General features: G+C 44.5%; 2 protein-coding genes across 2 annotated transcripts in view; both read right to left on the bottom strand.

The window, feature by feature from the left end:
* The window catches only part of LOC136678448 (NLR family CARD domain-containing protein 3-like), a 133,130-nt gene that overhangs the window by 25,519 nt on the left and 81,056 nt on the right, over positions 1-26,555 (bottom strand). The window lies entirely within an intron of this gene.
* LOC136687646 (NLR family CARD domain-containing protein 3-like) lies at positions 682-9,770 on the bottom strand. The gene is made up of 7 exons (XM_066662157.1): positions 9,756-9,770; positions 9,398-9,525; positions 8,277-8,390; positions 2,323-2,731; positions 1,615-2,223; positions 879-1,530; positions 682-782 (listed from the first exon to the last, which is right to left on the bottom strand). Exons 1-7 carry the CDS (start codon positions 9,768-9,770, stop codon positions 682-684), a joined length of 2,028 nt encoding a protein of 675 aa, XP_066518254.1.

The following is a 26,555-nucleotide window of genomic DNA, read 5'->3' as shown; positions in this document are numbered from 1 at the left end:
CTCACAGGCGGACACACTTCACATGGGCCAAGGCCGTTTAAGCAGCCTAGCTCTGCTGGCCATTGAGAGGACACTAGTCAAGTCCCTGGAAAAGTTGGTACGGCAGGGTCACAGATCATTTTCTTAAAAAAGAACGGAGGGTAGAATTTATGTATAAATAAACCAACACATTTTATGATGTAGGCAGAAATTGAGCTTCCCCTCTTTGAAAGACCAGTATATATATATATAACCCTGTCAGCGTTGTGCAGCAAGAGAGTTTGTGTGCCACTTCAGTCATGAGGTCAGGGGGTCTGTAGTACATTTTGAGGAAACTAACATTTTCCTATGTAATTACAGTAGAATCCAGGTTCGTGATTTTTACAGCTGTCCCCTGAGTAACTCCTCCAATTACAAAAGACCTTTAGCGGTTTAATGAATTTGAATGTCTTTTTCAAGAAGGGGGATGTAAACTTATTAGTAATTCTGACTGGTTCTGTGGCAGGTCTGATATCATATAAACCAATTTACTTCCGCACACTGAAATTCAACAAATGAGCAGTGCAGGAATAAATAACTAAAAAATTCAAAAGTTATCTGTGCCAATTCAGAGCAAATTCATCACTAAATATAAATGGTTAGAAGAAAAGTATGAAAATAAGTGGACAGCAGTTTTAAAACAAATTCATTTATACACAACACTCACACAGCCCTTGTGCAGTGGCTCACAGCTGGGATCAGATTCAAATAACCATTCGGAGTTGTGTTGTATTTCCTCATGTCCAGCTCATCCAGTCTTTCATCTGAATTCACAATCATCCAGGCTAATGCTAAACACTCTCCAGCAGACAGTCTCTTACTTAACTGTTTCTCTGATTTGAGATACTCCTGGATTTTACTGGATAATGAGAAGTCATTCATTTCAGTGAGACAGAGGAACAGGTTGATACACCTGCCAGAAGGAAGATCCTCTGATTCTATTATGTCTTTAACATTCTGAACAGTTTCCTTGATGCTCTCAGAGCTGCTCACTGTGTGTGTCAGTAGGTCCTGCAGGAGTTGTTGATTGGGCTCCAGTGAGATGCCCAACAGAAAACGGAGAAACAGATCCAGGTGTCCAGTCTTACTCTCTAAAGCTGTACGCACAGCTCCCTTCAGCAGCTCGTCCAGTGAAACACTGTCAGACCACTTCATGTTTTTAGACTTCAGAAGCTGCAGTTCCTCCATGTTGTTGTTCACATAGCAGTGAAACACATAGAAAGCAGCCAGGAACTCCTGAAAGCTCAGATGCACAAAGCAGTAAACCTTCCTCTGGTAAAGCACAGACTCCTCCCTAAAGATCTCAGTGCAAATCCCAGAGTACACTGAGGCCTCAGTGACATCAATCCCACACTCTCTCAGGTCGTCTTCATAGAACATCACATTGCCCTTCATCAGCTGTTTGAAAGCCAGTTCAGACAGTTTCAGAAACATGTTCCTGTTGGATCTCAGGAGTTCCTGTAGAGTTCCTCTCTCATCTTCTTCCCCATACTTCTCCTTCCTCATGATTGTCTGAGTGCACAGGAAGTGTGAGTACATTGCAGTCAGAGTTTTAGGGATTTCTGTGGTCCCTTGTTTCATGATTCGCTGAAGCACAGTTGCTGAGATCCAGCAGAAGACTGGAATGTGGCACATGATGTGGAGACTCCTCGTCGTCTTAATGTGGGTGATGACGCTGTCGGCTTGGTGTTGGTCACTAATCTTCTTCCTGAAGTACTCCTCCTTCTGTGGATCATTGAATCCCTGAATTTCTGTCACACGGCTGATGTACTGAGAGGGGATCTGATTGGCTGCTGCTGGTCTGGAGGTTATCCAGATGTGAGCAGAGGGAAGCAGGTCTCCTTTGATGAGGTTTGTCATCAACACGTCCACTGAAGACACCTTGGTCACGTCTGACACTTTCCCACACTCTGAGAACTTCAGTGGAATTCTGTTTTCATCGAGGCCGTCAAATATGAACACAGTTTTACACACGTCATATTCCTTTGTGTCCAGACCTCGGAGCTCAGGATGGAGGGCACACAGAAGTCCATGAAGACTGTACTGTTTGTCTTTAATCAGGTTCAGCTCTCGGAATGGAAGCACAAACATGAACTCTATATCCTGATTGGCTTTTCCTTCAGCCCAGTCCAGAATGAACTTCTGCACAGAGACAGTTTTTCCAATGCCAGCAATGCCTTTAGTCAGAACGCTTCTGAGGTTTTTGGCTTTTTTGTCTCTTTCATTTCCATCAAGCAAAAAAATGTCATTGCAGCTGATTGGAATGTCATCTTGATGTTTCCAAATTTTTTCAATCTGTAAAACTTCATGTTCCTCATTCACTCCTTCCCTCTCTCCCTTGATGATGTAGAGCTGAGTGTAAACCCTGTTCAGGAGTATTTTATTCTCTTGTGTTTTGAATCCCTCAAATAAGCTCTCGTACTTGTTCTTCAGGCTGATTTTGTTTCTCTCTGAGACACGGAGCAGGACGTCATCCACTGGTTTGTATTCATCCAGCTCCGTGGACTCCTCCGTGTGTGGAAACTGAACAGAGCCTGTTTTAAACCTCTTTCTGCAGCAGGGACAGGTCAAGTCTCCTGAGTGGACAGACTGGTCCCTAAGGCTCCTGATGCACTGTCTACAAAAAGTGTGTCCACAGGTGAGAGAGACTGGATCTGTCTGAATCTGCTCACACACTCCACACCTGGAACCATCCTGGAGCAGCACATCCCTCCTAGAGATAGAGGAGAAACAAAAGACTTGATGAATCAGAATGTGTAAGTGTGTGAGAGTCTGAAACTTGAACAAGACTTAAACATAAGTTCGTACAAATGAGTAATTCACTGACAACACATTTTAACGAAAGAGAAGCTACTCTCCATTTCTTCATCTACTAATAATCATTTTAGCACAGAGGGTAATGTGTTACTGACACAGAAACACGGCTTAAACCTGAGAAAATAAACACGATTTGTATTTAAAGAAAATAAATCAATGTCCCATATTTAGAAAAGTGGATCACCTGCCTGACACAAGGCGCTAAGAAACGGAACCAATGTTGTTTCTCATCTTTACTTCAGTAATGTACTGTTCACAGGATGTTACAAAAAATCACAAATGAACACTTCACTGTTTGCATATTCCCTTTAGAACTGATCTTAATATTTTAATATTTAAAACTCATTCTGAAATACATCAAAAGAGAGGAATTAGAAACTAAAAGTGAATGAGTACATTTCCATATTCTCACAATCATACTTCAGTAGACAAAGAACAAAGCCTGAAACATATTACTGGAGGATTTAGAACTATCTCTGAAAAGCAGAGGTTTCTGGTAGTGGACTCTGTAATAAACTAAACTCAGCACAAAAAGTAAGGAAATGTGTGTTTGTAGATTATTTCTTTGTTGTAACAATGCTTCTTGGCAATAAATCTTCTTTTAACTTTCTTCTGTTAACTTTCCAATTTGTAAGGAGCATGCGTTTGTGGGAGGAGCAGTGGAGCTGAGTGTGTGGGAGGAGCAGTGGAGCTGAGTGTGTGGGAGGAGCAGTGGAGCTGAGTGTTTGTAAGGAGCATGCGTTTGTGGGAGGAGCAGTGGAGCTGAGTGTGTGGGAGGAGCAGTGGAGCTGCGTTTGTGGGAGGAGCAGTGGAGCTGAGTGTGTGGGAGGAGCAGTGGAGCTGAGTGTGTGGGAGGAGCAGTGGAGCTGAGTGTGTGGGAGGAGCAGTGGAGCTGAGTGTGTGGGAGGAGCAGTGGAGCTGAGTGTGTGGGAGGAGCAGTGGAGCTGAGTGTGTGGGAGGAGCAGTAGAGCTGAGTGTGTGGGAGGAGCAGTAGAGCTGAGTGTGTGGGAGGAGCAGTAGAGCTGAGTGTCTGGGAGGAGCAGTAGTGTGAGTGTCTGGGAGGAGCAGTGGAGCTGAGTGTGTGGGAGGAGCAGTAGAGCTGAGTGTGTGGGAGGAGCAGTGGAGCTGAGTGTGTGGGAGGAGCAGTGGAGCTGAGTGTGTGGGAGGAGCAGTGGAGCTGAGTGTGTGGGAGGAGCAGTGGAGCTGAGTGTGTGGGAGGAGCAGTGGAGCTGAGTGTGTGGGAGGAGCAGTAGAGCTGAGTGTGTGGGAGGAGCAGTAGAGCTGAGTGTGTGGGAGGAGCAGTAGTGTGAGTGTGTGGGAGGAGCAGTGGAGCTGAGTGTGTGGGAGGAGCAGTAGAGCTGAGTGTGTGGGAGGAGCAGTGGAGCTGAGTGTGTGGGAGGAGCAGTGGAGCTGAGTGTGTGGGAGGAGCAGTGGAGCTGAGTGTGTGGGAGGAGCAGTGGAGCTGAGTGTGTGGGAGGAGCAGTGGAGCTGAGTGTGTGGGAGGAGCAGTAGAGCTGAGTGTGTGGGAGGAGCAGTAGAGCTGACTGTGTGGGAGGAGCAGTAGAGCTGAGTGTGTGGGAGGAGCAGTAGTGTGAGTGTGTGGGAGGAGCAGTGGAGCTGAGTTTGTGGGAGGAGCAGTAGAGCTGAGTGTGTGGGAGGAGCAGTGGAGCTGAGTGTGTGGGAGGAGCAGTGGAGCTGAGTGTGTGGGAGGAGCAGTAGAGCTGAGTGTGTGGGAGGAGCAGTAGAGCTGAGTGTGTGGGAGGAGCAGTAGAGCTGAGTGTGTGGGAGGAGCAGTAGAGCTGAGTGTGTGGGAGGAGCAGTGGAGCTGAGTGTGTGGGAGGAGCAGTGGAGCTGAGTGTGTGGGAGGAGCAGTGGAGCTGAGTGTGTGGGAGGAGCAGTGGAGCTGAGTGTGTGGGAGGAGCAGTGGAGCTGAGTGTGTGGGAGGAGCAGTAGAGCTGAGTGTGTGGGAGGAGCAGTAGAGCTGAGTGTGTGGGAGGAGCAGTAGTGTGAGTGTGTGGTGGACCACCAACGAAGGACTGGGAGACTGCGGACATAACAGCCTGGGAAAGCCAGCTGAAATACCATTTTGTGTGCGGGTTATGCCCAGATCTACGCGCCTGTGTTGAACCAACTGTTTAGATGTGAACGTGGGCCGACTGAAAGAGGTAGAAAAGTATGCAGCACATGCAGAAAAACTTCTGAACGCCAAGAGAGAAAAACGACGAGAAAAGGAGGAGCGTAAACTGGTTGATGCACAGCTGGCATTGTGGAAGCAGGCAACAGACCATGATCAAAGAGGTGAGGGATGGCGCGGAGGTCGAGGCAGGGGTCAAGGATTTGGAAGAGGCCATGGCAGCGCTGGCAGAAGCGCAGGGTGTTTTGTCTGTGGAAGCCCTGATCACTTCATAAGAGACTGTTCCAACAGACACGGAGACAAGCCTCGCAAGCAATGGAGCCTTCCTGAGAGGAGGCATTGGGGGTGGAGGAGCTGGACGGGGGTGGAGTGCCTGGACGAACACCAGAATAGATAAGTGAACAATTTTTATTATGAACACAAACTGATTCTTATGTTGTCGTGATTATAATAAAGATGACAGAAGCAAGGATAGAATTTAGGTTCATGAGCAACCACTTTTGAGCTTCATGTTTTTCAATTAGACCTCAGCATAAGGGGTGTGTGGCCAAAGTTACAGATGTAGTAACAGAGTCTTTAGGATGCTTCATGCAGACAGAAAAAAAAATGGATTTAATGTGTAAATTGCAGGCACGTGGCTTGCTGTTGTACATATGAGTGGAAGCTGGGAAAGCTTGGCTTTATCAGCAGATTTACTGTCCACTGTTAAGTCTAAATCTCTGCAATCCACTGACCTCCGTACAGACTGGGTCGATGTCATGTCAGTAGAGGACCTTCTGTGTTTCTGTGACCACTGTGCACATGCATGAAGGGCCTGATGAAAATTTTGATAAAGGAATTTGATGGGTTTTAAGTGAAAAGCTAAAGCTTGTTTATCTCTAGTGGGAAAATTGTCACTCTGTGGCTCAGATCATCCTCTCACCTTCACAAAAGCAATTGTTTAAACTGTTTGTTCAAAAGAGAAGTATATTTTTGCATTCTGAACCTCATATATCACTGTCTAAACATCTTGATGATGGGTGGAGAGATCTGGGTCCATGGCAGTGCAAGTGCACCTCCTTGAATGATTGGCAGGATAATAGAGAAAAAGAAGGTGTGGTGGGGAAAAAAAAATACATGAGAGAAATGCATCCAGATCCATTAAAGATAGAATGCTTACTGCAGGGGAGTAAAGGTAAAATGTGTAAGGATGAAGACATCCTAGATCAGTCAATAAGGAGGCTTTATGTGTCCTAGAGATTGTGCTCTAGCAGCTGGCTCCAAAACGTTTAATTATTCAGTTATACATTGTGAATGTCCCACATGGCTTAAGTCCTTCTTAATGAAAACCCAAATGATTATGTTGACAATTTGAACGCTCCCTATGAGTGTTACACTAGAAACTTGTCAAAGGTGTAATGTGTGTCGTAGCAAACCGCTTGCGCCCCTGCGAGAAAGAAGTGGGACATTTTCCAGGGCATTGTTCCATCATGTGGGTGGTTGATCAAAATCAAAGAGTGTTTCAACTGGGGTCTGATCACACAATTACATTTCAGAACATGTATACTCTCTATCCCCCATGCTACACGCTCCTGGTGACCCAACAGAGACCAAGGGCTGACATATTTTGGCGGTGTGGTAACAGAGGTCGTCTTAGATCGACCCTTCCTTCAAACTGGACAGGTACATGTGCTCTGGTCATGTTGGCAGAGCCGACTAAAAAGGTGATTCACAGGGCGAAGAGAGATTTCTTGGGGGACCGTTTGATTTACTTAGATGCAATAGGCACTCCACATTAGGCCATAGTACTAATCGGATGTTGTATTATTCCCTGTGCCAGAAGCCTAATCATCAAAATTATTGAACGAGCTGTTGGTATGCAATTCAGTATGGTGAGTGCAGATGTGTACATGGAGCTTGACCCTGCAGCCGAGAAAAATCCGCTGGATGAGATGCCTCTTGAAATGCCCCAGCCACTTCATGCCTCATTTGATGAGGACTAATTTTTTCCATTTATTCACTTTTCATTAATTAATGCTGATTTCAGGTTGATTTTATAAGTTTAAATAATCATTTGATTTAATCATTTGACATGTAATCATATCACATGTAATCATTCAATATGTTTTTTTTAATGCACGAGTTATGATGCCTAGACTGAAAGCTTAGCTAGTCTATGGTTGATGTTATCTTTTGCATTTTCTTTTAGCATTATTATGATTAATGTTTTTAAATCATAAAAAGGAAGGAATGTAATGGAAAAATGCAGATTAACACTAATGAGTAATGATTAATAATAACTAATGACATAATATATATGGAGTTAGATTAATTTTGGTTGATTCTTACTAAATTATGTAGGCCTTAGTGCTTGAAGGTGAAGGGACTTATTGCATTGTGTGGTTACGGTGACCTGTGGGAGGAATGAGCTGAGCAGATTAGAAGGACATTCTCACCATTTCTCCCTGGCAACTATAAAGTTGGAGATAATGAGGCACCGGTAAGGGAATGTTTGGGTTAAAGGAATGAGACATGTTGATGGTGTACGTGAATGAGGTCCTATATATATGACTTGATTTTGTTCAATAAACTAGAGAGATTGGAGAGAATTCTTGACTCTGTGTCTTTGTTTCTCTGATTTCTCCTCGGGCCTGAGAATCGGTCTTCCTTCCTGGTTGCACTTAGAAAATTGCCATAACACTGCTGTTTTTGTGTCTCACCTCAGACCATTATAGAGTCTTTCACTACTGAAATTAAGAGGATCAATCTGAGAGAGAGAAAGGACAACTACGTAAGGGGAAAGCCAACTACATAAGGACAACAGGGGAGCACAGTGAACTGATACAGGACTTTGTAGAGTGGTGTATGCCGTATCACCTCCAGATCATTTCAGGGAAGACCAATGAAATGGTGGAGTATTTCCACAGGAGCAGACATAGCTCCCCCCCGATGCAGTACCTGAGTTTTCACCACACCAATAGTCTGGACTGGTCAGATAACACTACAGCACTTTACAAGAAAATCACAGAGCACACTACACTTGCTCAGGACCATTTTTTTAACACAGCTGTAGCATCAGCCATCTTTTATGGAGTGGTCTGCTGAGGCAGCAGCATATCAGCTGCAGATAAGAGGAGACAGGATACATTTATTAAGGCGGCCAGCTCTCTCCTGGTTAGTTACATAGACCTAGTGCAGGAAATGGGGGACATTTATGCAAAGGAGCAGTGACTAGGGCAGCAACTACAAATCAGAAATTGACGAATAACTGACACATTTATAACACCGCGGTCAGAGGTGAAGAGGTGCTGCTGTTTTTGTGTCTCACCTCACATTAGTACGGTGTCTTTCTTTACTGAAATTAACAGGATCCATCATTGAGATGTTGCTCTTCATTGACACACAGCTGGGCTCTGGAGGTTCTGCTCTGAACGTCTGCTCTCTGAAACATAAAGTGGAGAAAAGAGAAAGAGTTCAGTGTGGATATTTGGTGAAAGCTACGGCTGATTTTGGTTTGAGTGTTTTCTATGAATCAACATCACTAGTGGCCATTAGCGGATATCACTGACCAGTCTGAGATTATACAAAGGTTTAGTGTTTTAGATTTGATACATTAATCTAAGGAGCCTGCAGTTCAGTATCCAGTATTTCTCCTGATGTCACAACATTCACAGAGCGATATCTGATACAGAGCTGGTCAGTGTTTTGCTTAAAGTAAGTGTTTCATAGAGCAGCAGTGTACACCACGGTCAGAAGTGAAGATATGCTGCTGTTTTTGTGTCTCACCTCAGACCATTACAGTGTCTTTTATTACTGAAATTAAGAGGATCAGCTCCGGTTTCCTCCCACAGTCCAAAAACACACGTTGCAGGTGGATTGGCGATTCGAAAGTGTCCTTAGGTGTAAGTGTGTGAGTAAAGGTGTGTGTGTCTGTGTTGCCCTGTGAAGGACTGGCATCCCCTCCAGGGTGTATTCCCGCCTTGCGCCCAATGATTCCAGGTAGGCTCTGGACCCCCCGCGACCCTAAATTGGATAAGCGGTTACAGATAATAGATGGATGGATTAAGAGGATCAATCATCGAGATGTTGCTCTTCATTGACACATATCTGGGTTCTGGAGGTTCTGCTCTGAATGTCTGCTCTCTGAAATATAAAGTGGAGAACAGATAAAGAGTTCAGTGTGGATATTTGTTAAAATTTGTTGGGAGGGGAAAAGGGAAAGGAGGTGGGTCGGCAGTATTTGTGAAAGTACATAACCGGCCACACCAGAGACAATTAAATACTGGACCCATTTTATACCCACACAGGAGGAGGCATATTACTCCTCACCCCTCCCTCCCTTTGGAAGATCAGATCACTGAATTTCACCCACTGCATGACACATTATGTCAAGTTCTGTGTGGAGAACACTGTACCAGCAAAGTCTGTTCTGTTTCTCCAATAACAAACCTGTTATAACCCTGCTTTCTCTCCTGAAAGAAAAAAGTAGAGATTCTAGCTTCTAGATCAGAAGTTAAGGACGAGCTGAGAGCCGTGCAGTGGGAGCTGAGTAGGAAGATCTGGGAGGGGAAAGCCAACTACAGGAGAACAACAGGGAAGCACAGTGAACTGATACAGGACTTTGTAGAGTGGTGTATGCCGTATCACATCCAGATCATTTCAGGGAAGATTAAAGAAATGGGGGTGTATATCCACAGGAGCAGACATAAGTCCCCCCAATGCAGTACCTGAGTTTTCACCTCACCAATAGTCTGGACTGGTCAGATAACCCTAGAGCACTTTACAAGAATGGACAAAGCACACTAACCTTGCTCAGGATCATTTTTTAAACACAGCTGTAGCATCAGCAATCTTTTATGGAGTGGTCTGATGGGGCAGCAGCATATCAGCTGCAGATAGCTGGAGACAGGATACATTTATAAGAAGGGCAGCTCTCTCCTGGGAAGTCCCAAGTCTACTGGCCAAGAAAAGGGAGGTCGCACCACTAAGCATGAAACTCCGCTCCAGGGACAACGACAAAGAAGACGAGATTCCCGGCCTAGTCGAGGCTATGAATCAGTTTATCATGGAGATGCTTGAGGTTCCGATGGGTGAGACCATCGGACAGGTGTTCAGACCATGGACTTTACAGATTACAGATCTATGCGCTTGTGTTGAAACCAACTGTTTAGATGTGGACGTGGGTCGATTGAAAGAGGTGGAAAAGTATGCAGCTCATGCAGAAAAACTCCTGAACGCCAAGAAAGAAAAACAACGAGAAAAGGAGGACCGCAAACTGGTTGATGCACAGCTAGCATTGTGGAAGCAGGCATCGGACCACAATCAAAGAGATGAGGGTCGGCTCGGAGGCCGAGGCAGGGGACGAGGACACGGAAGAGGGCGTGGCAACGCTGGCGGAGGTGCAGGGTGTTTCGTCTGTGGAAGCTCTGATCACCTCATAACAGACACGGAGACCAGAGACAAGCCCCGCAAGCAATGGAGCCTTCCGACTGAGAGGAGAGGCCTTGGGGGTGGAGGAGCTGGAAGGGGATGGAGTGTCTGAACGAACATCAGAAACGATAAGTGAACTTTTATTATTAACACAAACTAATGCTTACACAGCCATGCCTAGAATAACCATGACAGTGGCAGGGAGAGAGCTTAGTTTTTTAGTTGATTCAGGGGCTACTACATCCACTCTTAGAGCTTCACACTTCCCCGAAAAGCCTCAGCTTACACGGAAAGCGATAACATCAATAGGTGTATCAGGTACCAAAACCACAGAATTTGTCACAGAACCTTTAAAGTGTTCTTTACAAACAGGGGAAACTTTCTCACATGCATTTTTGTTTTCTAAGTTTCGCCCAATTAATCTCCTGGGCAGGGATTCAGGGATTTAATGTGTAAATTGAGTATTTAATATATACTGAGTCTATGTGGGCATCGAGGTCCGTGTGGAGGATGCAGTGGTGTATGTCATGGTGAAGCAGGCACGTGGCTTGCTGTTTATATATATATATATGAGTGGAAGCTGGGACAGCTTGGCATTATCAGCAGATTTACTGTCCACTGTTAAGTCTAAAGGGCGGCACGGTGGCGCAGCAGGTAGTGTCGCAGTCACACAGCTCCAGGGACCTGGAGGTTGTGGGTTCGATTCCCGCTCCGGGTGACTGTCTGTGAGGAGTTGGTGTGTTCTTCCCATGTCCGTGTGGGTTTCCTCCGGGTGCTCCGGTTTCCTCCCACAGTCCAAAAACACACGTTAGTAGGTGGATTGGTGAGTCAACAGTGTCCGTAGGGGTGAATGTGTGTGGGTCTGTGTTGCCCTGTGAAGGACTCCAGGGGAATAAAGGAATTTGATGGGTTTTAAGTGAAAAGCTAAAGCTTGTTTATCTCTAGTGGGAAAATTGTCACTCTGTGGCTCAGATCATCCTCTCACCTTCACAAAAGCAATTGTTTAAACTGTTTGTTCAAAAGAGAAGTATATGTTTGCATTCTGAGCTTCATATATCACTGTCTAAACATCTTGAGGATGGGTGGAGAGATCTGGGTCCATGGCAGTGCAAGTGCACCTCCTTGAATGATTGGCAGGATCATGGAGGAGGTGTGGGAAAAAAAAAAGGGTGAAAAATTCTGAAGTGTTCCGCATCTAATACACAGCTGTGGTTTCTGTTTTCTCATTTGACATGAACACACACACAAACCAGAGCTGTGTATGGGTTTCAGTTCCTCCTGAGGATCTAGCTGCAGTCCCAGACTGCTGATATGCAAAGTACAAATAAAGTTGGGGGTGATATGCGCCCAACCTGTAGTAGTTAATCCTAAAATAGACTATCAACCGAAAAAGCTGCTCAAGCTGCTCACTATTGAGGGCATCACATCAGGGTTCAATTCACTCGTCTGGTGTGATTGTTCTCCGCCCTAAATCAGCAGTTCATACCCTAATTTATTTGGTGAAGAATAATAAAGGTTAGTGCTTCAGGGGAATCTGGAGAGTGGAGATTTGTGTAAGACCTGCAGGCAGTAAATTCTGATATTAATCCTGAGACTCATCCACCCTCTCCAGAAGTTCCAAATCAGCACATAGTCTTATCCCAGGCACCTGTTAAACCTGTTAACAGCACTTTTTTGTGATTTTTGTGATTAATTTAGTGAATGCGTTCTTCAGCATTCCGGTGCACCCAGAAATCCAGTACTGGTTGGCATTTTTATTTAAGGGTAAATTGTGGACATGGACCCGATTGCCTCAGGGTTATTCAGAATCACTGATCATTTTTAGCGCAGCACTTAAGGCTGATTTGAGGATTTCTTTTTGCAGGAGGCTGTGCATATTTGTTGGTGTGTTTTTCTGATGCTGAAGCATGTCATGATGATAATGTTGTATTGTTGAGTTCTCATGGGGTTATTTATAATTATTATGCATACTTCTCCAGCAAATCTTCCTAGCTTCTAGAGATATCATGGTGTTAAAAAAATTTGATGTTGGTGGTTCAACATGAGGTGTTAGTGATTTTTGTTAGAACAGGAAACATGTCATTTGTCAGCTGCACGCTGGTTACTTGTTGCCTTGTTGCTTTAACTGCTGAATGCTACTACTCAGTGTTGCACAATTCTAAAGCCTGCTCCTTACACAGGATGATGGAGAGTCTCATGATGTTTGACAGCCATCTCTCAGGTCTGCTCCTGTAGATCTGTTTTAAAGGATATTTCAATTCCTAACACTGATTTTAATTTGTTTGTTGATGGGTTAGCATCCCATGACACTTGTGGAAAGAACCAAGTTGACTGTTTTGTCTCTGCATGAGTGTTTGTGTTCTGGCAGGTTGCCAGGGTCATTCTCAGCTCAAGCAGCTGAATCGGTTGCTCTCACAGAAGCATGCAAACTGGCTGTGGGTAAGACTGTAAATATTTGGACTGACTCCAAATATGCATATTCCTGTGTGTTTGATTTTGGAATGAAATGTTCCTACAGGAATTTTCTGACATCCACAGGGAAACACATTGCACATCACACATTGGTGACAGCATTATTAAAAGCACTCCTGTTACCAAAAGCTGTTGCTGTGATTAAATGCCAGGCTCACACAAAAGACATTTCAGAAGTGGCACGAGGAAATGCTTTTGCAGATGAATCAGCAAAAAAACGCGCACCCTGGATCTACGTGTCGCACTGCAAAAAGACACCAGCCTTACAGAGGGACGATGGCGACACCGTGAAGCAAGAATGAAAGATTACCAACTGTTAATCATTTGGGTGATGTTGTTGGCACCGGCATTGGCTGGGTCATTTCCAGGTTTGGGCTATCCCAGCGGCACCATACGTTCAGGTACAAATCTTTGGCATCAAAAAGCTAAATACGCTGTCACAACAGCCACAAATTCATCATGTTATGTCTGTATGGGGGCACGGGACGTTCCAATTATCGTGCCGTTTCCTTACAATGCTTGCACTTTTGCCAAATACATGAGAGAAATGCATCCAGATCCATTAAAGATAGAATGCTTACTGCAGGGGAGTAAAGGTAAAATGTGTAAGGATGAAGACATCCTAGATCAGTCTATAAGGGGGCTTTATGTGTCCTAGAGATTGTGCTCTAGCAGCTGGCTCCAAAACGTTTAATTATTCAGTTATACATCATGAATGTCCCACATGGCTTAAGTCCTTCTTAATGAAAACCCAGATGATTATGTTGACAATTTGAATGCTCCCTATGAGTGTTACACCAGAAACTTGTCTAAAGATGTAATGTGTGTTGTAGCAAACCGCTTGCACCCCTGCGAGAAAGAAGTGGGACATTTTCCAGGGCATTGCTCCATCATGTGGGTGGTTGATCAAAATCAAAGAGTGTTTCAACTGGGGTCTGATCACACAACTACATTTCAGAACATGTATCCTCTCTATCCCCCAGGCTACACGCTCCTGGTGACCCAACAGAGACCAAGGGCTGACATATTTTGGCAGTGTGGTAACGGAGGTCGTCTTAGATCGACCCTTCCTTCAAACTGGACAGGTACATGTGCTCTGGTTATGTTGGCAGAGCCGACTAAAAAGGTGATTCACAGGGCGAACAGAGATTTCTTGGGGGACCGTTTGATTTACTTAGATGCAATAGGCACTCCACGTGGGGTCCCCGATGAATTTAAAGCACGGAACCCTATAGCAGCAGGGTTTGAGTCCATTTTCATAAGGGTAACGATGAACTAAAATGTAGATTGGATAAATTTCATATGGTATGATCAACAGCGTCTGGCTAATATGACTCGTGACACACTGAAAATTCTGGGGGAACAGTTGCATTACACTTCACAAATGACATATCAGAACCGAATTGCCCTAGATATGATTTTGGCTGAAAAGGGAGGGATATGTCACATGGTGATCGCTGCTGCACTTTCATTCCTAATCACACAGGCAATGAAAGCGTTAACATCTTTTACTGAGGAGTTGTATGAATTTTCAGGTATAAATAATGACTGGATGGCATGGTTTGATTCCTATTTTGGTAAATGGGGAGCACTGGGGCTGAAGCTGGCTGTCGCGGTAATTATTTCTCTATTAGTAATAGCACTAATCGGATGTTGTATTATTCCCTGTGCCAGAAGCCTGATCATCAAAATTATTGAACGAGCTGTTGGTATGCAATTCAGTATGGTGAGTGCAGATGTGTACATGGAGCTTGACCCTGCAGCCAAGAAAAATCCGCTGGATGAGATGCCTCTTGAAATGCCCCAGCCACTCCATGCCTCATTTGATGAGGACTAATTTTTTCCATTTATTTTTCGTTTATTCACTTTTCATTAATTAATGCTGATTTCAGGTTGATTTTATAAGTTTAAATAATCATTTGATTTAATCATTTGACATGTAATCATATCACATGTAATCATTCAATATGTTTTTTTTTAATGCACGAGTTATGATGCCTAGACTGAAAGCTTAGCTAGTCTATGGTTGATGTTATCTTTTGCATTTTCTTTTAGCATTATTATGATTAATGTTTTTAAATCATAAAAAGGAAGGAATGTAATGGAAAAATGCAGATTAACACTAATGAGTAATGATTAATAATAACTAATGACATAATATATATGGAGTTTGATTAATTTTGGTTGATTCTTACTAAATTATGTAGGCCTTAGTGCTTGAAGGTGAAGGGACTTATTGCATTGTGTGGTTACGGTGACCTGTGGGAGGAATGAGCTGAGCAGGTTAGAAGGACATTCTCACCATTTCTCCCTGGCAACTATAAAGTTGGAGATAATGAGGCACCGATAAGGGAATGTTTGGGTTAAAGGAATGAGACATGTTGATGGTGTACGTGAATGAGGTCCTATATATATGACTTGATTTTGTTCAATAAACTAGAGAGATTGGAGAGAATTCTTGACTCTGTGTCTTTGTTTCTCTGATTTCTCCTCGGGCCTGAGAATCGGTCTTCCTTCCTGGTTGCACTTAGAAAATTGCCATAACACTGCTGTTTTTGTGTCTCACCTCAGACCATTATAGAGTCTTTCACTACTGAAATTAAGAGGATCAATCTGAGAGAGAGAAAGGACAACTACGTAAGGGGAAAGCCAACTACATAAGGACAACAGGGGAGCACAGTGAACTGATACAGGACTTTGTAGAGTGGTGTATGCCGTATCACCTCCAGATCATTTCAGGGAAGACCAATGAAATGGTGGAGTATTTCCACAGGAGCAGACATAGCTCCCCCCGATGCAGTACCTGAGTTTTCACCACACCAATAGTCTGGACTGGTCAGATAACACTACAGCACTTTACAAGAAAGGACAGAGCTCCTTGCTCAGGATCATTTTTTAAACAAAGCTGTAGCATCAGCAATCTTTTATGGAGTGGTCTGATGGGGCAGCAGCATATCAGCTGCAGATAAAAGGAGACAGGATACATTTATTAAGAAGGCCAGATCTCTCCTGGGAAGTCCCATAGACCTAGTAGACCTAGTATTGGGGCAAAGTAGGATGTTACCCAAATAAGGATCCATGCAGGAGAAATTTTCAGGACTCTGTAATCGTTTCCTCTGTGGGATTATTGTCTCATCTAAGATCAGCTCTGTGGAGTGAGTGTGTGGTCTGAGAGCATGGAGAAAAACACACTGGTCTGCACAGATAAACATCATCTCATACAAGAACGTCTCCATGGTTACAGTGGCTCTTGCTTGGAGAAATGCCCTAAAAGTGTCGTTCTTTACTGCTTGAGCATGTGTATACACCAAAAAAAATAAAAATAAAAATAAAAAGCTTTTCTTCTGCACAATTCTATATGTCACTGTTCTGTGTGAAGTTTTGCAATTGCCCCACTGTAGTGGAGTATAGACTGAATAAAGAGATGAAAGTTTTGAATAACTCTAACAAGGATTTTCGTTTTACAACAGGACCCAACATTCCACAGGATTGTATGTGTGTGCGCAAACCCGCTTTGATAAACACTCACGCACACACATAAGGTTTACATCAAAGGACTGACCAGGACACTTTCCAGTGACACTACACCTCACCCCCTTAGGATGAAAGATAATAAACCCACTTTTATAATGCTTTTAAGAAACAGGAACCTCAAACAAAGGGGGGGAAGTTATAATCCGTTTATGACAAGTGGCACCTAAGTGTCTCTCGTTATCTCCTGCGGGAATCAACAGATGGCTAGAAGGGGTGACCTCGGTTTGAACCCCCGTTAACTCATCCGCACCGGACGAACAACATGGATCAACAGTTGGACATCGACCCCTAATGGACATGGGCGAAACTACGCCTCGCCCGAGGTCGCCTAAACAATAACAAAAATAAATCAAACTCTTATTAATATGTACACACAATATGTACGAATGTCATTCTATTGTCTTCAGATGGACATCTATTAACCAATGAAGTGATGTGTATTACTGTTGTCAATCATGAAAGAAATTTCTGTCTCTAAACTAAAGGAAACAAATTAATATTTTTCTAACATAACATTGTAAATGGGACGTAAACACGACGTACCTAAGATAAAATCTTATGTAAATGTTTGATATTAATAATCCAGGACACTCATTGTGATTGTTACTAACATGTATAGGAAATTTCGATACGCGAAATTTCTATCTTATTACTGTTTGAATCTCTGATCCAACCTTCCCCCTTCTTCTCTTTCGGGAAACAAGTCACGTGAGCCTCGGACCCGGATCCAATCAAAGGAAGGACACCTCCCAATAGGGCGTGACCGCGCTACCTTTGAAAAGAGGATGCCGGCTCATTTTCTCTCTCTCTTGTATCACTCTTAGTTCTTAGCTCTTGCATTTTTCAACTCTTATCTTCAAACTCTCGAGCTCTTACCTTTAGCTCTAACTCTTAACTTCGTTTCCGCTCTGAACGCCTTTACGCGTTCTCTTTGTTTTATTTCTTCAAGCTCCAACCTCTCCAAGCGAGACATTTTCTCCTCTTCGTGCCGACGAACAAAGACTTTTGAAGAAACCTCACTAAGCTCCCAGGAGACGTCTTGAGTTAGCTAGTGTGAGAAAGTCTACGAATACGTCGAGTGATTTGAATACCTTCTTTTCTTTTAATTGTGTTTGTTTTTATCTCCCATCGAAGTTTGATCTCACGAGTGATCAAAGCAGGTGAAACTTATTCGTGGCCAGAATAAGATATCACCCTTTTAGATTAGTTGATAGTGGATGTATTAGCGTTATAAGCCGACTTCTGAGGGAACTACTTCTGGAGAATCGAGCGACGAGGCAACTACTCTGAAGATGCCTCCCCTTTCTCAGGGGAAACCAGCCAGGCCCGCGGTCCTCCGTGAAAAAAATAAATCCCGTCCAATGTCACTAAGCCTGAAGCCGAGAGCTTCTGACTCGCCCTGGGAGGAACTACCTTTCAACGGGCCTACTTTCAACGACGCTTAAAGGACGAGAGGCGAAACCCGGAGCACCGAGATCAAACCGTGGGACCCGACGGCTCGGCAGAAAAACGGCGAAAGAGTAAGCAAGCTAAATTCTCACATTCTCCAGAAGCTGATGCCTAATTAAGTCCCTTTATAAATTTATACGTAATCAAACCTCAGTTAGCAACATTTTAGTTACAAGCCATAGGGCCTAGCTTATCTTTAAAGTCAAATCGGCTTCCCCTACGTTGATGCCGTGAGATTGCAAGATTATGCTATGTTAATTAAATATCCTTCTTCTTTGTTAATAAAAACTTTCATTATTTGAAATTACAGTGTGTACAGTCTTTTCGTTAAGGGTCTGAAAATCCTGAAGGTCTCACTTAGCTTGACTATTATTCATTCTCAAACTAATTATTAACGTTTTAATTGCTTAAGCCAATTATAAACTTTAATTACTATCATTAGTCAAATATCAGTAATCATAAGAGTTTGAATAAGGTCAACGCTATAAACACAATATATAAATATATATACTATATATCACGGTGTATATCAACATACAACATACACTACATATTATTTTTGGCACCCACGCGAGGCCAGGAAAAAGTCCTTTAATGAAAAAAACTGTAAAACACTGAAACAATCTCAGCTTGGGTTTATGAAATGCTTTCCGCTGTTTGTGTTGCTGAATAACGATTGAGATTCAAAGCTTGATGTGGGCAATTTCGTGTTGTGTATGTTACTGTTTAAAATCTGTTCTGTGATATATACTGTTGAGAAAAATAAGCTTGGTTGTTTTTGAAGTGCGCGGCTCTGCGCCATTTTGCATGCATTAAATTGAGGCCTGGGTACACCCATTACGTGGAATCCGTTCTGGGATAAGTGCCGTCGGTTCGACCCCTCAGCTGCAAATTCCGGCGAGAGACCACCGAACCGAATTCCTCCGTTCGTTTTAAAACTGGGTCGCTACCAGTGTTAATAACGAGATCGCGCGCTAGGCGATTGTGAGGTTATAAAAGAAACAGCCGAAAATACGTCTTGTGTTAAGAGCGGTCTGCTCTCATCAGCTCTTCCTGTTAGACTGAACGCGGATTCAGGAAAGGAACGACCCCTTTGAAAGGGCGGAGCTGAAACTAAGGAGGGAAATTCAAAACGCCCCCAAAACAGAGGAAGACTAATTCCCTCTTGTGGTTTAAGTGCGTAATTGCAGGGAAACTACTTCATAACTAGCGTCTATAGAAGCGTGTCCTCCCGTGCTACTCCTTGTGGTCAAGTGTGGTGCTACCCTTGACGTTTGATTCCCGTACACCCTCTAGTGGTTGGGAAGTTTTCCGCCGAGGCAACCTTAAGTGTTTAGCAGCCCTCTGGTGCTTAAAAGTTGTCATTACAGATGAAATTCTTTTAAAGTACCTTAGTGTAAAATCTCTGTTCCCCTTTTAAATTTAATTTTGATAAAATATCTGAGAGTTTAAAATCTTTATCCCATTTTAGATTTTAATTTGATAACGCCCTCTAGTGTTGAAACTTCCCGCTACAGTGGAAATTCCCATTTGTGTTATATTGTGTCTGCTCGTGCCGTGTTTATTAGGATTTCCACCAGCGCTGACTGGTGTTCATTGCTGCTATTGCATTATAACTTGCTTGTCGCCCTCTGGTGCCCCAGTCTGGTATTACAATTTAAGTTCAACTTAAATACTGAAGCTTGCTGTTGCCATTCAGACTTACCTTCAGTACCCTCTAGTGGAGAAACTTGCTATCGCAATTGAAATTATTAACTAGCTCACACTGACAAGACCTGGTATTACAGCTCTAGTGGCTGTCTCTAAACTCTGCACATCTGAATAATTACTAGTAAAGGCTTGGAAGCATAGTAAGCTGATACAGCTATAGCAGACAGTGTGCAGTAATTAGAGATTGACACTTTAACTTGAGACCAGATCATAAACACAATTAAAAGAGAAAGTCTTTTAATTTCGCTATTCTTAATAATTCTTTAATTCTGACAATTCTTTCACTTTCATAATTCCTTAATTGGAAATTATATTTAGTAATAAATCTTACTTAAAAATATATTTTTTACTTTTTTTTAACCAAATTTTTCGACACTTCTTTAATTCAAAATTTTAATAGTTTTAATTATTGAAAAAAAAAATTTTTCTTCCTTTGCTCACTTGCGTATAGCAATTTTCACTCCACCCTCTACTACTAACAGACTTCCCTTAGAGATTCACAAGTGAACTCCAACACCATACAGACTAGCAGTTACTCTTAGAGCACGCGGTACAGGTGAATTTAATTCGATTTAGTTAGAAAAGGAATTAACGGAATTAATCCTAACTAAATAGAAGTAAGTTACACCTCGCAGTTAAAACACAGCTAACATGGCAGAAGGGACTTTTCCCTCGGAAGTATATGTAGAAGGCTTGTGGGATGAGGCATTCTCTGTTCTGACCAGCATCACCAGTGATGTGATGCCGGGACTCGCAGAAACTGTGCAGAAAGCCTCACAGGACCATCGTGACCACATGGTGGCTAAGTGGATAGAGAACCACTTAACCGACATCCTCAAGGGCAAGCCCCTAATGGAGGCATTAGGTCAAATAGCCCTCCTCGCTGTAGTACAGCTCAGGGCCAGTGAACGTGAGCTTGACGTATCACGGCGACAGCAGGCAAAGGTAGAGGCAGAGTTAAGTCAACTCCAAAGCAAAATAATTGAAGGGAACACACTGCCCCAGGTCACTCCTGACGTGCCACCTAGTGCCGCTATAGAAAGACAAGACCAGCAGGAAAATAGTGAGGATCAGGAACCAGACTCAGGAACAGTAACCTTTAGAGCTGCTGCAGCACCTCCCCTGGTATCAACGGGTATTTCACCTTCCCCTGTGTCTCCTGTCAGCTTTCCCTTACAACACCCTGCTAGACCCAGAGCACTGCAACCCAGTGTCTGGTCCCCTCAACCTTTACCCTCTCACGGTCCCTCATACAAGGACCTAGACAAAATCGCGCGTAATATAACCCGCTTTGATCCCAAACCTGACGGTTCTAATGATATCTTTTCTTACCTAAAAGATATTTACTTCTACCTCCAAAGGTTCCCTGGGATCACCATAGATGACAGACTATATGTGATTAAACTGACCTCCAACCGAGACGTCAGTAACTTCATTGAACGTCAGCCAGACTATGTAAAAACGCGATATGATGTGCTGTGCCAAGTATTAGAGGAAGAATTCTCCAATCACCTGTCACAGACCGGACTGGCCGTTGCTTTGAACATAAAACAGCAACGCCAGGAATCCCCTCAACAATATTATAACCAACTCAGACAGGCTTATTTCGGACCTAGAAAATGACTCCGGAATGGAGGAAGAGTTAAATTTCAAATCACTATTTATCCAAAACCTCCATCCCCACACCAGTCATCAGCTGGGAGTCTCAGCTTGCCCTCGCACCCTGTCTAGCAGACAGCTGTGTGATTTAGCACTCAGGGGTTTCCTAAAATCCCAACAAATTCCCAACAGACGGTCAGAAACACCCCAAGTCTTCAATGTCGACTCCAGCTCCCCACATTTAGAGTTGGATCCACCAAGATCCACCCTGGACCCTTCCCCCACTCCGTGGGCCAGTGAGGGCCCGAAACCTCTTCCGCCCTCACACCAATACAAGCGCTACCCTCCTCGCAGGCCAGACAGAAATCACGACAAAGATTTCTGGAACCCTCGGAACAGGGCTGGGTATGGTCGTGACTATTACCCTGCAGAAAACCGCGGTGCGGGCCGCGGAAAACCAACACATCCCCATAAGGGATATGAGCGAACAGCTCAGAACCAGATTTCTGATTCTAATAGAGAAAAGAAAGAGAAATATTGGTACCAAAATAAAGAAAATCACGCCAAAGACAAGCTTAAAGGCAAGGAATTCAGCTCTAAGGAGTTAGAGGACATCCGCCGAATGCTTGCAATGATTTGTAAAGAGAAAAAGAAAAAACCTGACGTTCTTTCTATCACCTCTGTGCGGTCTAACCCAAAGCCATCCTCTAACACCCTAGAAATGTTAGAGAGTTATGTAGGAGAAGTGACAAGCGAAGCTCCGTCTTCTAGTGCACCGTGCAATCTCCTCGTGACCCAAACAAACACTGAAGACCCAATGATACAGGGGGGTGACTCGCAAACACCCTCCAGTGCTGTTTTGGTTGTTCAGTTAGACGGTAAGGAAGGTTTAACGCCAAATGTCCCTTCAGTCATTGAAAGGCGACACACCCGTCCAACAATTCATGGGACACTTAACTGAGAAAGGGGTTGCACGCAAATTCTATTTGTCCACCATTGTAGAGAGAAGGCTTGTACATGAGGCCCTGTTGGACACTGCATCAGATGTCACGCTCATGTCTTCCACCTTGTTCCACCAGGTTCGAGCCATTGCGCGGCGTGAAAATCGCGAGATACAGCTCCAAAACTGTTCTCTTAAAATTCAGCCGTATTCACATGCAGGCCTCACTATCCAATCTATGGCACTAATACACTTAGCCATTGGACCAATGACTTTAGTGCATCCAGTTCATGTGTCTCCTCTCGAAACAATTCCCTTCCTCATCGGCAAAGATCTCCTTAATCGCTTCGAACCACTGACTGACTTCAAAAAGTCAAAGATCTGGGCTCAAGTGCATGAGCCTTTGCCCATCTGCACCCCACACCACCGGGAAGCTCAGTGCTGCCGTCTCGAAATCCGGCCTGAATCAATAGGAGATCCACCAAGTCAGATCCCTCACTTTCAGGAAGAGGAAACTGAGCCCATGGCGGCCACACCAGAGACTGCAGTCTCTTCCTGGCCCCCTAATGCCATGTTAGAACAGCGGAACACATTCCTGTGCACTTTCACTAAGCCGTCCACAACAGACGCTCCCGGCCTTCCCATCGTGAATGGTCTCACAATGCAGGACTATCATGTGGACAATGTAGTTCTGGCTCTGTGGACTGACAAGTCCGCCATAAGCCAAACCCTCTTTGACACCCTGCGCCTCACTCAGCCAAATATTCCTTTGGTGAGCAGTCCTTGTCGCTTTCCTCTCGACCTGAAATCAAAAGTAATGTCACCCGCTGATGGAATTTGCACTCTAACCATCCAGTGGAATAAAAGGGTACTCACCCATTATTTCTTGGTCGTCCCTAACTTGCCGCATGACGCTTACATTGGAAGTGACTTCTTGGTGCGCCTCGACGTCCACGTAGACACCCTCAATAGTGTGCTGTGGTCCTTGACTGATGTTTCAACGGAAACCTGGTCCTCAGATCCCAGCAACCTAGGCTCAGTACAAACTATTCCCGAGGTATGTCAGGTCACTAACCAAGGTTCACTTGTGGTACCTGCGAACACCGCAGATGTACCCATCCGCTTGGTCATACGACCTGGCCAACACTTAAGCCACGCGCATGCACTTTTCCAACCGTCACCTCAGTTCTTTGAACTAGGCCTCACCCTCGAAGCCACACCTTTGGTGGAAACATGAGCAAGATCCACCTATCTGTTCATACGAAACGAAACCACTCAACCCTTGACAATTCCTCATTCATCCCCTTTGGGCTGGTTGGTCAGTACGAAATTCCATGACTTCGAGTTGCGAATCCCGATTATAGGACCAATGCCTGAATCCCTGCTTCTTGAACATCCAGAATCAAAGGTGTTCTACACTCATCCGACACGTGCTGTTGCTCTCTTCTCAGCTCTGGACATGGGTAAAGACGCCATTTGCAGAATAGATCTCGCTGACGATGATCAAATGACGGTCATGGTTCTTTCTTTAGATCCATCCACGGAATCCTCCTGGGAACCATCTCTTCTTCCCGAAACGGGAGAAGACACTTCAAATTCACGCAAGTCGAAAGAACTATCTGACTCAGAATTTCGTATCCAAGTCGAACAAGTTCTAAAGGAGGCCGATGCCCTCCAAAACAAAGAAGAACGTGAGAAACTCTGTGAAGTGCTTCTTAAATATCAGAAATCTTTTGCCAAAGATTCAACGGACTGTGGTCTCACTGACATTCATTCAGTGGGCATTCCCACTCGTCCAGGAGCACCACCCACGTTTGTCTGCCAATACAAAATTCCGTTGGCATCCTATGAACCGGTACAAGAAATCATTGATGACTTGCTGGAAAAGGGCATAATTCAACCCTGCAACAGCACATACTCGGCACCATTATGGCCCGTCATAAAACCCAATGGTAAATGGCGCCTGACCATCGACTATCGGAAACTAAATCAACAGGTTCCCTTGTCTCGGTGGCCGATGACACAATTGGAGCAAGAACTCCCCTCGGTCCGAAACGCTAAATACTTTTCCACCATCAATGTAGCCTCTGGCTTCTGGACCATCCCGGTGCAAGCAGAAGACCAACACAAGCTCGCTTTAACCTTTGCAAACCGACAGTACACATTCACTCGGTGCCCCTTTGGATATGCCAACTCACCCGCGGAGTTCAACATTTTCTTAAACAAAGCATGCCCTGATGCCCGCGAGCGAGGCACCCTCATATATGTGGACGATATACTCATGCGTAACCACTCCCTACAGGCACATATTGACGAGATTGATCATGTTCTTGACCAGCTCACAACAGCAGGTGCGAAAATATCACTCTCCAAATGTCAGTGGTGCAGAACAAAGGTGAATTACGTCGGCCTGCTCGTAAGCACTGATGGTGTTGAACCACAAGTGAGTCGAGTGCAAGGGGTAACAGACCTCGCAGCACCCATCAATCTTAAGGAACTCCGCAGTTTCTTAGGAGTATGCAACTACTCACGACAATTCATAGAAAACTATGCGGACCTAGCTCGTCCACTTTATGACCTCCTAAAAAAGGATACTCCGTTCACCTGGGGCAAAGCCCAGGAACACGCCATGCAGGCACTGAAATCTAAACTGTGCACAGCCCCATGCCTTGCCTATCCTGACAGTAGCAAAGAATTCTACCTAGAAGTAGGGTTCTCGGACCACTGTCTCAGCTCCGGTCTGTATCGGCTCTGTACATGACAGAGACAAACGTGTCATAGCCTACGCTAGTAAAAATATGCTGGCTGCCGAAAACAAATACAGTGACTGCAAAAAAGCACTACTAGCAACAGTGTGAGCAGTCAAACATTTCTCCAACTACCTAGGTGGTCAGAAGGTGATTGTTGAAACTCATCATCAGCCAGTCACTTTCCTAAACAGCCAACGAATTCGAGAGGGTGTAGTAACTAACGCTCGAGTAGCCTCCTGGCTAATGGCTCTCCAAAGCTTTGACTTGGAGGTACGTTACGCACAAAACTACAAGAGCCCCCTAGGCACAGGCCTTGCTTCCTGCAGGCGATGCGAAGGAGACATTCCTTCCCAAGTGCCACAAACTACAGAAACCCTCTTACCTACCGTGGCTAACCACCACTATTTCGATCCTAACACATGCAAAGACCTTGTCACTGCGTATGTAGATGGTTGTTCTTTCCGCCGAGAACACACCCTGATGGCAGGAGTGGGTATTATCGGAATAAACGGATGGCCTCACAAACCCCTAAGTTTCAAATTGGGTGCTCAGTCCTCCCAATATGCTGAAATAGCAGGAATTCTCATCACAATTCAGTCTGCGGTCCAGAAAAGCGTAAAAACGTTTGTGATCTGCACAGACTCCAACTACGCGCGCCTAAGCTTCACATGCCACTTGAAACTGTGGAAAACCAACAACTACACCACGTCAAACAAAAAGCCAGTCAAACACAAAGAGCTTTTCGCGGCATGTGAACACTTGGTAGACACACATGACCTGCAGATCTACTGGAAAAAAGTGAAGGGTCACTCCCGAGCCCCGGGAGATGACAAAGAATTCAATGACCAAGCAGATAGCTTAGCCAAACAAGGGGCCCGCGAAGGCACATCGTGGACATTCGATCCCCCCCTTTATCCAAACCCACCCGACGTCGAAGTCCTAGCTATTACACGGTCTCGAACTGTAACGAAGGCATCGCCTGACAATGCTAAACCTACCATTGTCTCTATTAACCCTGCTTTTTCTGACGCTGACTTAGTTACTCTCCAAGCTCGAGACCCATCCATTTCTAAAATGCTTAGCCATGTCTCTGACCCATCTACATGTCCCATCTCAGCCCAAGATCTTGACACCATACCAGGCCTTAAAGACCTATACGGCGCCAGAGCGTCCCTCCAAGTCGTCAAAGGCTTGCTAGTTCATGCCACTGACTCGCACACTTCACCTACGTTTGTGGTTCCTCAGTGCCACAGGGGGGTGATGGTGATGCACGCCCATGACTCCCCATCTGCGGGACACAAAGGGGTCAAAGCAACACACCATGCGCTCCGGCAGGTAGCATATTGGCCCCACATGGTAAAAGATGTGGCTGACTACATTAAAGGCTGTCTGGTATGTTGCCAATTTAAACCCTCGAATCCTCTTCATAGAGCCCCCTTGCAAAAGAAAGGATTATCCTTCCCTTGGTCAAACCTCCAGATAGACTGGGTTGGACCACTCACTCGAACAGTAAGAGGTAACAAGTACTTCCTCACAGTCACGTGTGCATTCACTAAATGGGTAGAATGCCTCCCCGCACCGAATAACACAGCGCTAACCACTGCATACCTAATGATGAACCATGTCTTCTCACGGTTTGGCCTACCCAACCGTGTTGACTCCGACAGAGGGACACATTTCACAGCTGAGGTCATGCAGCAGCTCTGGCAACTCTTAGGAGTAA

This window comes from Hoplias malabaricus, chromosome 2 (genome assembly GCF_029633855.1).
Source record: "Hoplias malabaricus isolate fHopMal1 chromosome 2, fHopMal1.hap1, whole genome shotgun sequence".
Classification (NCBI taxonomy): domain Eukaryota; kingdom Metazoa; phylum Chordata; class Actinopteri; order Characiformes; family Erythrinidae; genus Hoplias; species Hoplias malabaricus.
Note: the sequence above shows the minus strand (reverse complement) of the source record. Positions and strands in the feature narration are given on the sequence as shown.